This window comes from Acanthochromis polyacanthus, chromosome 10, assembly GCF_021347895.1.
Source record: "Acanthochromis polyacanthus isolate Apoly-LR-REF ecotype Palm Island chromosome 10, KAUST_Apoly_ChrSc, whole genome shotgun sequence".
NCBI classification, from domain to species: Eukaryota; Metazoa; Chordata; class Actinopteri; family Pomacentridae; genus Acanthochromis; species Acanthochromis polyacanthus.
In genome coordinates this window covers 33,637,377-33,649,691 of record NC_067122.1, presented here as the reverse complement: position 1 = coordinate 33,649,691, position 12,315 = coordinate 33,637,377, and the positions used below count along the sequence as shown (strand labels likewise).

Below are 12,315 nucleotides of genomic sequence, written 5' to 3'. Positions count from 1 at the left end.
AACGTTCTACTTGTTCCTGTCCATGAATGCCTGAGTTGAATTATCCAGCCCAACGCAACTTCAACTTTGTCACTGATTCTTGAACATTGTTCACAAGAATCTGCTGATACTGACTGGAATCCATGCGACCTTCAACTTTAACAAGATTGCCAGTACCTGCAGTGGCCACACAGCCCCACAGCATGATGGAACCACCACCAGATTTTACTGTGGGTCGCAAGTGTTTGTCTTGGAATGGTGTGTTCTTCATCCACCACGCATACCGCCCCTTGTTATGTCCAAATAACTCCATTTTAGGTTCATCAGTCCACAGCACCTTATTCCAAAATGAAGCTGGCTTGTCCAAATGTGCTTTAGCAAACCTCAGGTGACTCTGTTTGTGGCATGTGTGCAGAAAAGGCTTCTTCCGCATTACTCTCCCATACAGCATCCCCTTGTGCAAAGTGTGCTGAACAGTTGAACGATGCAGTGACACCATCTGCAGCAAGATCATGTTGTAGGTCTTTGGAGCTGGTCTGTGGGCTGAGTTTGACTGTTCTCACCATCCTTCATCTCTGCTTAGCTGACAGTTTTCTTGGCCTGCCACTCCGAGCCTTAACTAGAACTGTGCCTGTGGTCTTCCATTTCCTCACTATGTTCCTCACAGTGGAAACTGACAGCTGAAATCTCTGAGCTAGCTTTTTGTTTCCTTCCCCTAAACCATGATGTTGAACAATCTTTGCTTTCAGCTCATTTGACAGTTGTTTTGAGGCTCCCATGCTGCCACTCTTCAGAGGAGATGCAAAGAGGAGAACAACTTGCAATAGTCCACCTTAAATACCCTTTCTCATGATTGGCTCCACCTGTGTATGTAGGTCAAAGGTCAAAGAGCTTACCAAACAAATTTTGTGTTCCAATAATTAGTGCTAAAGGTGTTCAAATCAATAAAACAACAAGGGTGCCCAAATTTATGCACCTGTCTACTTTTGTTAAAATAATTATTGCCCACTTTCTGTAAATCCTATAAACTTCATTTCACTTCTCATATATCACTGTGTTCGTCTGCTATATGATATATTTAACGGAAATTGCTGATCCGAAAAACCAATGATTTATAAAGGAAAGTCTTGAAAATTATCAGGGATGCCCAAACTTTTGCATACCACTGTTTATGTGTTCAAAAAGTAGTCTACCCTCCCTTTCACCTGTCAAAAAACTGACGTTAGTGCTGTACTTGATTTCTGGTCAAGTGAGGAGCCCAGTGCTGCCGGTAGTAATGTTAGCACTGATACTGCTTTGTATTTTGTGCATTTGTCCATTAATGCATTCAAAAGGTTTATGCAAAAATTGCTAACGTTATAGTTTGTAATGGGCAAAAGCAATTTAGATTGCAGCAGTCCTCAAATATGGTCTGCTGTGTTAGTTGTAGAAAGACACCACTTTGCTCTTGTAACTTTCTTTTGCGCTATTTAGAGGTTCGACCTAAAATTCATGTCCTGGGGAGGAAATGTGTCATGGTCATGATGGGTGTGACCCGGTTGCCTCTTTTGGTTTTTCCGATCTTGCTGAGGCCAATGTACATGCCAGGGTAGGTGGCTGACTCATAGGCATTGTAGTTGTTGGCCAGGAGATTTTCCTTGAACTTGCATTCATCGTTGTAGTGACCCTAAGGAGAGAAGGATAATAAAGTGAGAGATACAGCAGAAAACATGTGTTAAGTAATAATGATTAGTGTAGCTTCTCCAGAATGAGAATTTATTATTTTCCTGTTTTTATGATATGAATAAATTGATGAGTAGAATAAAATCTGTTTTTGTTCTACAAAGAAACCAGGAGCAAAAGATCAGTGAGTATGAAACTACTACTATTTGAAGGCAGAAGTGCTCTGCAGTGCTTATTATGTGGTGATTTTAACATGCCAAAGTTTTCTTAAAAGAAAAACTCTTTGCAGATTACACTATGCTACCATACATGTCCTAATATAAATAAATACTTCATTGTACTCCATAATTAAATCACTTTTAATTTACTACAGTATGTGAATGTGTAAACTTCAAAATTATGCTTTTTTTTTTTTTTTTTACATAATGTACTAGTTAAATTGCAGAGCAAGAAAAGCACTCTAAAAGTACTATGCCAATCAGACCACAGTGGTGGATTTGTAGTAGGATCGCAGTCATGTGATCGTCAGCAGCAGCTGGTTCAGTGTTCACTTGTTGTCATGGTTACAGTGACACCATGCCACTATCTTGCAATGATATGGAAATCTTTAACAAATCCGTCGATCCAGACCATAAGCCATGTCACTTCCAAAGTCTGATCACTCGGTCCTTGTGTCATTTCTGACCTTCCCTGAAAATTTCATCCAAATCTGTTATTCTGTTTTTGAGTAATGTTAGTAATGTTGAGTAATGCGCAGAGACACATTCACAGATTAACAGACAAACATACACCGATGGTCACATCACTCAGCTGCATTCCTTGTTGGAGAAATGAATGTTATAGACAGAATATTATTTGTAAATTTGGTGAATAAATGATAAGATATTAAAATGTTGAAATATTGAACGTAGAAGAGTGATTAAGAAGTTCAGAGACGGTGCAGAATGCGCATCCCTGCAACATGTAAAAGCAGCAGAAGCGTGACAGTGCAAACTATCGTTTTAACATCAGCCTGTTTTTCAAAGTGCACAGCAATACTCAAACTGCGTTGTTCCGGTGACCGTCCCCAATTCATTCATTCATGCTGTCTCAAGGTGCAGTTCGTTAATGATCAGCAGATAGAAATGAATCTACATTAATGTTCCTCCACAGAACTCTGTTGCTGATGACTGTTGATCTATCAGTTCAGTGAATGAAGAACAGTTCAGGTTTGAGTTAATATCTCTGTTCTTTGGTTCATACTGTTTTTAAAAGCTTCTGTTCATACAACAGTGTACGGTCAGATTACAGGATGTTCTCATACTGTACTTTGATCAACTTTATTGTCTCACTTGCCTTTCTCCCTAGTAAGGGGATCCTGTCCTCCTGGTCCACCACTTGGAACTATAGTCTGTACAGTTTATCATTTCTAGGGTTCCAGATCTTGGCTTTACACTTACCAAGTGGTTTCAGACTACTCTTGTTGTATATCACTAGTACTTTCTCTGTCTTTTCAAGTTGTGTCTGGATTCAGCAGGTGCATAGGTATCACATAGCACCACAGTCTATTTGGAAGCTGATCAACTTCCTGTTTGTCATACCTGCAAAGAGCTGCTGGGTTTCACTGTGCCCACTTTCACTTGGTTTATTGTCTCCTCAATGTCACACACGTCCATTATTGTCAGGATGTCCTTACATGATCCATTTGACTCTGAGACTGTGTGTATTGTTCTGCTCTTCTTATTTTTCTCCTGTTTAGACCTGCACTTTGCAGCAAAGTGGTTCTCTTTTCCACATTTCTTATACTTCTTGCCATAGACTGGGTACTTGTCACATCTATTGATATATGCAACAAGCCCTCAAATTCATACGACCGAATCGGTCGTATGCACCGTGCACCGGAATACGACCCGTGAGAGCGTATTTACGTTATCGCTCCTATGGGGAAAAGGAACACATTACGGGATTTAATTCACGAAACGGCTTTTCTGTCGCAAAATGGCTTTTTCCTCACTTTCCCAACACGGGTTTAGGGTTATGGTTATAAGGTTAGGGTTAGGGATAGGGACAGGGATAGTGTTAAGATAAAAGTTTGTCCATGGTGACGTTTCACCTGCGACTCCAGAGTGTTGATATTTACTCAACCGCTAGAGGTCGCATACGTCAAAATGTAACACTGGGTAGTAATACGGGCGTGTACAGACGACCTATGTGGTCGTTTTTTGTTTGAGGACAGGCTGGATATATGTATGTGAGGTATTCTAAACTTCTACAATAAAGGCACTCCAATTAATAAACAAAATTACACAATAATCCCACAGCAGGGTGTCTCTATAAAGCCCTTGTCAACAGTGGAGTGACGTCCTCCTTTTTATGAACCTTTTTTTAAGGATGCCTTGGAGGCACCAGGAAGACGGACAAATGGGAAGCAGACAGAACCACCACGAGAGAATGGGGCTGGATTTCTAATTTTCTTTTTTTTTTTAGAAGAAGAAATTGTTAAACTTTTATTGGTGTTTGTGATTTTTGGCCCTGCTCACCCCTGATTGCAAAGAACCTGCATAGCTAAATAGTCATGAGCTGCTGCTGCAGTGATCTTTAAGAAATGTTTAGACCTCTACTGTGTGCTCATGGGAGGACTACTAGATATTAGTATGATGATGTTATGGTTGATTTATTTTTGTTCAGTTTTAAACACAATGATACCGACAGTGTTGAGAACTGACATTGAAACTGTCAAGAATTTAGTTTTGCTATGTTTTTGTAAACAATAGACAAGAAAGTATATAATCTGTATTTGTTTGTGTCTGTCTGATGCAGCCACACCTTTTGAAACACAAAAAGATTTTTTCACAAATATTTGATATCACAAATAATGATGATAATATTTGAGATTGTGTAGCCGCAAGGGGACACAAGAAAGTGTCTTATTGTGCCGGTCCCAAGCCCGGATAAATACAGAGGGTTGTGGCAGAAAGGGCATCCGACGTAAAACTTTGGCCAAATCAAACATGCGAATCAAATGTATGACTTCCATACCAGATCGGTCGAGGCCCGGGTTAACAACAACCGCCATCGGTGCTGTCGACCTACAGGGTGCTGGTGGAAAATGGACGACTGTTGGTCAAAGAAGGAGGGGAGGAAGGTGTGTTCGTAGGGAGAGACAGAAGAGGAACACCAAGAGTCTAGGACTGAGAGTAGGGACTTTGAATGTTGGAACTATGACAGGAAAAGGTAGAGAGCTGGTTGACATGATGCAGAGGAGGAAGGTGGACATACTGTGTGTCCAGGAGACCAGGTGGAAAGGAAGTAAAGCTAGAAGTCTAGGAGCAGGGTTCAAGTTGTTCTATCATGGTGTAGATAGGAAGAGAAATGGAATAGGAGTTATCTTGAAGGAGGAGTTTGTTAGGAATGTCCTGGAGGTAAAAAGAGTGTCAGATTGAGTGATGAGCCTGAAGCTAGAAATCGAAGGTGTGATGTTCAATGTTGTTAGTGGGTATGCTCCACAGGTAGGATGTGAGCTGGAGGAGAAGGAGAAATTCTGGTTGGACCTTGATGAAGTGATGCAGAGCATCCCCAGAAGTGAGAGAGTTGTCATTGGTGCTGACTTCAATGGACATGTTGGTGCAGGAAACAGAGATGATGAGGAGGTCATGGGCAGGTTTGGTATCCAGGAGAGGAACGCAGAAGGACAGATGGTGGTTGACTTTGCAAAAAGGATGGAAATGGCTGTAGTGAATACTTTCTTCCAGAAGAGGCAGGAACATAGGGTGACCTAGAAGAGTGGAGGTAGGAGCACACAGGTAGACTACATCTTGTGTAGACGGTGTAATCTGAAGGCGATCAGTGACTGCAAAGTAGTGGTAGGTGAGAGTGTAGCCAGACAGCATAGGATGGTGGTGTGTAGGATGACCCTGGTGGTGAAGAAGATGAAGAGGGCAAAGGCAGAGCAGAGGACCAAATGGTGGAAGCTGAAAAAGAAAGAGTGTTGTATGACTTTCAGGAAAGAATTGGAACAGGCTTTGGATGATCAGGAGGTGCTTCCAGATGACTGGACAACTACAGCAAATGTGATCAGGGAGACAGGTCTGAGAGTACTTGGTGTGTCATCTGGTAGGAAAGGAGATAAGGAGACTTGGTGGTGGAATGAGGAGGTGCAGGAGTGGATCCAGAGAAAGAGGTTAGCTAAGAAGAAGTGGGACACTGAGAGGACTGAAGAGAGTAGACAGGAGTACAGGGAGATGCAGCGTAAAGTGAAAGTAGAGGTGGCAAAGGCCAAACAAGGGGCTTAAGATGACTTGTATACTAGGTTGGACAGTAAGGAGGGAGAGACTGATCTGTACAGGTTGGCAAGGCAGAGAGACAGAGATGGGAAGGACGTGCAGCAGGTTAGGATGATAAAGGATAAGGATGGAAGTGTGTTGACAGGTGCCAATAGTGTGATGGGAAGATGGAAAGAGTACTTTGAAGAGTTGATGAATGAGGAAAATGAGAGAGAACGAAGAGTAGAAGAGGTGACTGTTGTGGACCAGGAAGTAGCAAAGATTAGTAAGGATGAAGTGAGGAGGACATTGAAGAGGATGAAGAGTGGAAAGGCACTTGGTCCTGATGATATACCTGTGGAGGTATGGAAGTGTCTCGGAGAGGAAGCAGTAGAGTTTCTGACTGGGTTGTTCAACAGGAACTTAGATAGTGAGAAGATGCCCGAGGAATGGAGGAAAGTGTGCTGGTGTTCATCTTTAAGAACAAGGGAGATGTGTAGAGTTGTGGCAACTACAGAGGAATAAAGCTGATGAGCCACACGATGAAGCAATGGGAAAGAGTAGTTGAAGCTAGACTAAGGGCAGAAGTGAACATCTGTGAGCAGCAGTATGGTTTCATGCCAAGAAAGAGTACAACAGATGCAATATTTGCTTTGAGGATGTTGATAGAGAAGTACAGAGAAGGTCAGAAGGAGCTGCATTGTATCTTTGTAGATCTGGAGAAAGCTTATGACAGGGTGCCCAGAGAGGAACTGTGGTTTTGTATGAGGAAGTCTGGAGTGGCAGAGAAGTATGTTAGAGTGGTGCAGGACATGTATGAGGACTGTAAGACAGTGGTGAGGTGTGCTGTAGGAGTAACAGAGGAGTTCAAGGTGGAGGTGGGACTACATCAGGGATCAGCTCTGAGCCCCTTCTTGTTTGCTATGGTGATGGACAGGATGACGAACGAGGTCAGACAGGAGTCTCCATGGACTATGATGTTTGCAGATGACATTGTGATCTGTAGTGAGAGCAGGGAACAGGTGGAGGAGAAGCTAGAGGCGTGGAGGTTTGCCCTGGAAAGGAGAGGAATGAAGGTTAGCCGCAGCAAGACGGAGTATCTGTGTGTGAATGAGAGGGACCCAAGTGGAAGAGTGAGGTTACAGGGAGAAGAGATCAAGAAGGTGGAGGATTTTAAGTACTTAGGGTCAACAGTCCAGAGCAATGGAGAGTGTGGAAAAGAGGTGAAGAAGCGTGTACAGGCAGGCTGGAACGGCTGGAGAAAAGTGTCAGGTGTGATGTGTGATAGAAGAGTTTCAGCTAAAATGAAAGGAAAGGTTTACAAAACTGTGGTGAGACCAGCCATGTTGTTTGGTCTGGAGGCAGTGTCCCTGAGGAAAAGACAGGAGGCAGAGCTGGAGGTAGCAGAACTGAAGATGCTGAGGTTCTCTTTGGGAGTGACCAGGATGGATAGGATCAGGAATGAGTCCATCAGAGGAACAGCACATGTTAGAGGCTTTGGAGATAAAGTCAGAGAGGCCAGACTGAGATGGTTCAGACATGTCCAGAGGAGAGAGAGTGAATATATTGGTAGAAGGATGCTGAGTTTCCCACTGCCAGGCAGGAGGCCTAGAGGAAGACCAAAGAGGAGGTTTATGGATGTGGTTAAAGAGGACATGAAGGTAGTTGGTGTGAGAGGATGCAGAAGACAGGGTTAGATGGAGGCAATTGATTCGCTGTGGCGACCCCTGAAGGGAAAAGCCGAAAGGAAAAGAAGCAGATTTGAGACTGTGTAAAATTTTAAAGGTGTGTGAAAACTTTTTTCCACCACTGTACTTCTGGAAAACCAAACAGTGTAAAAACACAAAATTTAAGTTAAGGCCAGCATTGCTTGAAAACATCCATGCAGAAATGCTTACAAATTTTGTTCAGTCTATTTACCATAATCAAATTAGAGTTGGATCAGTTCTTACCGAACCATAGAGTTTCCCTTTCTCACTCATGGCAATGAAGAGACCACTTCTCACCCCATACAGAGTCACCACTCCTCTCTCCACAGGAGAAATTTCTAGAAGGCCTAGGAATGAAACATGAAAAAGATCAGAATCATCAAATATGGCTTGTGAATCTAACATCACTTTATTTCACCTAAAACAGGGTGTATTGACCCCACAATATTTAAACATCAAAAATGTTTCTCTAAAGGCTAAATCTCCTGTCAGATATTGTACGTGACTGAGGGGCGTCCTGGTGGTATAGGTAGTTACTGACTTGGTGTACAAAATCCATTTATAGTAGAGCTGGACTGGTTTTTACATGGAGATAAAAAGCTTTAGCTGAATTTTAGAAGCAGGACCACACTTCAACCACTCGCCTTCCTATCGCATGTCTATACATACCACTCTACCCTTCCCACTTGTTTGTTCATGCTTCTCATGCTCCACCCACCCCTACACTGCATCAGCCCAACTCAGTCATTGCCAGCAAAACATTAATTTGCATCCAATAAACAGTGAAGCTTCAAACTGATGTTGTGATCGTTGCCAGTGAACTGGATAAATAAATAAATGTAAAACTGCCTGAATGGAGACCTACTTCTAGAGGTGTATCAGAAAAAAGGGGTGAACTGACCTTTGAAGTGGACCAGTAAAGAGCCCCAGATTTACTGCTAAAAAGGACATCTTTATACTTAAGTCACATGACTCTCTCTTGTGTGAAAGGGATTCTGCTTAAATATTGGAAGCAAGGACATGACGACACCAAGGCGATAGACCCAAAGTTTGGCAACGCAGTTCCAGCTGTTGAGTTTACTATTGCTCCATGGGCCCAAAAAGTGTCAAAAATGATTAATAAATAATACAATACGTTTTTCAGGTTTTGGGGGGATTCACTTTATACATAAATATTGGACTATACGTTCTCTCTTTAAGGTCAATGTAAAAAGCTTTGAGTTTGTCACTCAAAAGATGACTTATTTGTCATCCAGCCAAATTTAAATGATTTAAAAGTTCAAATAGATAAAACAAGGTTTCTTGGTTGTGTTCATGGGTGGCACTGAGTGACAGCTTTCATGACAAACCAAATAAAGTACGTGTCCCCTTTTTGCTTCACTGTTTTCGGAATACAAGTGAAAGTTTATGACCGAGCCACCATGTTAGCTACATGCTTCTACCGGACTGAAACTAAAGTGGCTTTTTTGTGACCACCGAGTGACTCACGAAAGGTATTTCTGAAATCATTTGAGGTGAGAAATAAGCTGTGCAGTTGCTGAATCTGTTCTCATTTTAGCTCAACAAAACAGCTAGTTCAGATGTTTAACAAAAGTTTCACAGTACGCCAGACCTCTGCAACCCATGCCTCATTTGTATAACGTAGAAATCAAACTATTTCATGCAAATGAGCTGTGGGCAACTCTGGGGCAACACGCTGCAACATATCTCAAAACGCACCGCAACGCAACCAGCACGCAATGCGGTGCTTTTCACATAGACAATGAATGGGATGCGAGAAATTGACATGTCCGGTGGACATGTACCTGAAGCCATACTAACCTGGATACAATCTGACATTGTTAACAGGTTGTATGTAAAAATCACATGTATGCACTGCCACCATGGATGGTTTTCTGCATCCCATTGCCTACTATGCTAAAGTCTGTCTGCCTGTCTGTCTGTCTGTCCATCCATCCATCCATCCATCCATCCATCCATCCATCCATCCATCCATCCATCTTTTCTCAAAAAACTGAGAAATGTCCATTAGATTTACATTTTCAGTTGATAGTCATCTCAGCTCTGTTACTCTTTCATTTACAATAACTCAATGGTCTTTGCCACACCCACGCTTACCTCATCTCTTTCTATTCCCTATTTGTGGAAGTCCATAGTATGCTTGGACAAATCCCCACACTAGACAGAATTCCCACCCTAAACCTAATTCTCCCAAGCCTCCTGTGTTATTATATGGTAGATAAAAAAAACAAAAACAGATGGCCTCCACATGCATCTTCTCCCTTGCTTCTCATATTCATCCCTATCATACAATATTACCTTTCATCATCAAATCGCTCTATGACTCACTTCCCTGAGTCATAGAACAGATATGCCTACATTTGACCAAATGCGCCAAGTTAACTCCAAGACCATTTATGTTCGCTGGCCTGCTTAGTGAAGTGTACTGTCTCCAGAGCGCTGTATAAATCAAAAGTCATCTTGTTCATATGTTATGCACAATACTACATATTAGTTGCTCGTGGGTATTGAAATTAAATGAATGATTCCATAATTGAAAGCATGTTAATGTGGACCCTGCATAAATATTTTTTGTTCAATAGATACTGTGCTCTTGACAGACGATTGTGAGAAACAGTTCCAGCTGACTGGAGATCAGTTGCTGTAGAGCGAATGGACAGAAGGCTACATTGCCCTTTACGTATTGGCTTTGTCTCACCATTGATGAAAATTCACTGTTTTGAGAAAGCAGACACATTTGGGCAATCAGCACTGGCAGTTTGCCCCCTCTACAGATGAAATGTGTAAACATGTTATGTTCACACTATTTAATGTTAAAATAACTTGTCTGAGTTTGCTTTTTAAAATTGTAAAATGATAATCATAATTACAATTGAAAAAAAAATGCACCATGAAACAAAAACTGGAAATACTTTTTTTTTTTTAAATCAGCAAGCTACTTGGAAAAAGTTTAAAAGAGGAGATTTTGAGAAGTAATAAATAATAAAACAAGTAATTCATTGCCAACAATAAAGCAGTGATTCGTTTTCATTTCGGCAATCTACAAAGAAATTGCTGACCCAAAATCAAAATTCTTTGTAAAAGTACCAAAAACCTGATCTTAGAAAGGTTGAGTTTGTTCACTAGCAGGGTATCACCGGTGCCACAGTTATTTTCTTGCTTTACATAGATCAGAGAATGGCAAAAGTACTCACTGTATCTGTTTTCATTATGTACACCTGTGATCTTCCCATTTGGTAAGACCTGAATATGGAAGCCGATGCCCACGTTACAGTAAAGTCTTCTTAGTCTCTTTATCCCCAGCAGGTATTCTCCGTCTCTTGGTAGCACTTCCCTCTTGTCCCAGGTGTTGCTGCCAGCTTGAACCAATGATCCAATACTCTGTATGGTTTGTCTTGTGCTGTTGATGACTGGAACAAAGGAGCTGCACAGAAGGATCCCATACAGGAGCAGAGGAAGCCTGGCTCTTGATGAAGACATCCTTTGCTTGCCAATCCCAGAAATCACAGAGGTACACAACTATTGTATATTTCGAAGCCCAGTGGAATGTTCACTTACTAAAGACAAAAACTGTCATAAAAGCATTCTTGCTTAAGTTGCTCAGAGAATTATCAACATCTGCATTATTTAAAGGCCAGAGAAAACTTTCAGTGTGCATGTTTAGACATTTCTAAACACCTAACCCATTAGAGATCCAGTTTGCAAGTGATTTGTCTCCCATTTCCTAATTATGCTTCCTCTTCAGGTGGATCCAGTAGACAGACAACAGACTTATATGTGGCCCATATTACATCACAGACCACCTGCTGTCTTGTTTGTCTGTGAGTCACAGATGCCATAGAAGCACACAAACTGAGAAATATATAAAACACGTAGTGACAGAGAACAAAGAGGAACACGCAAGCACACAGAAACATAAAAAATATTAAAGAAATTTGATAAAGAGATGGAAGTAAAGGATGCACTAAGTCATTTTCTTTGTATATAAGCAGGTCAAAAGTTACTGTTACAAATTATCAGCTGCTGACATGTATTTAGGAAAAGGCAGCTAAAGGCAGCTAAAAGTAACTGGAAGTTAGAACAGGATGTGGAAGAGCATGAAATCTAAGTACTTATTACTACCTGTTTTTGTTTCTTTCCTGCTCTTGTTACTACATGATCGCATTCACTTGTTCCTGTTTGCACTGCTTTTCCTTGTATAGAAGCTTTGCTCTCTTCACTATGTGACTTCATCTGTTGCCCTGCCTAAATTAGCTCTTTGTTTATTTCCCATGTTTATTATCAGCATTTTACCCTTGACTCTCTGCCAGTGTTCCTTTACTGCCTTAATTTTGTTTTAAGTTTTTTCTTTGTTGAATGTCTTTGGGATTAGTTTAGACTCTACCTTCTCTAAATTTTCTTTTTTTTTTTAAAGTTATTGTTTTGGCCTTTTTTAGATATGTGCAGTGGAGACAGACAGGAAAGGAGGGACAGTATGCAGTAAAGAGCCGTGAACAGGAGTTGAACCCAGGCCTCTGTGTCGGGGACCCTGTACATGGGTCGCCCGCTTAATCCATTGAGCTATTTGGGCGCCCCTGCCTATCAAAATTTGACTTTTTATTGTTTTGCTGCCAGCCTATGCATTTTCACCAGTAGGTAAGTTCCACTGAAAATTTCACTTTTGTTTACCAAATCTGACTACGGTATCTAATCATATGTCCTGT

General features: G+C 41.4%; 1 protein-coding gene and 1 long non-coding RNA gene across 2 annotated transcripts in view; one reads left to right on the top strand and one right to left on the bottom strand.

The window, feature by feature from the left end:
• Positions 1-12,315, top strand: part of LOC127535669 (uncharacterized) — a 140,366-nt gene that overhangs the window by 107,384 nt on the left and 20,667 nt on the right. The window lies entirely within an intron of this gene.
• Positions 1,279-11,347, bottom strand: LOC110972045 (fibroblast growth factor 4-like). Its single transcript, XM_022222453.2, has 3 exons — positions 10,807-11,347; positions 7,835-7,938; positions 1,279-1,645 (listed from the first exon to the last, which is right to left on the bottom strand). The coding sequence occupies exons 1-3, from the start codon at positions 11,090-11,092 to the stop codon at positions 1,469-1,471; spliced, it is 567 nt and encodes a 188-aa protein (XP_022078145.2). The 5' UTR covers positions 11,093-11,347; the 3' UTR covers positions 1,279-1,468.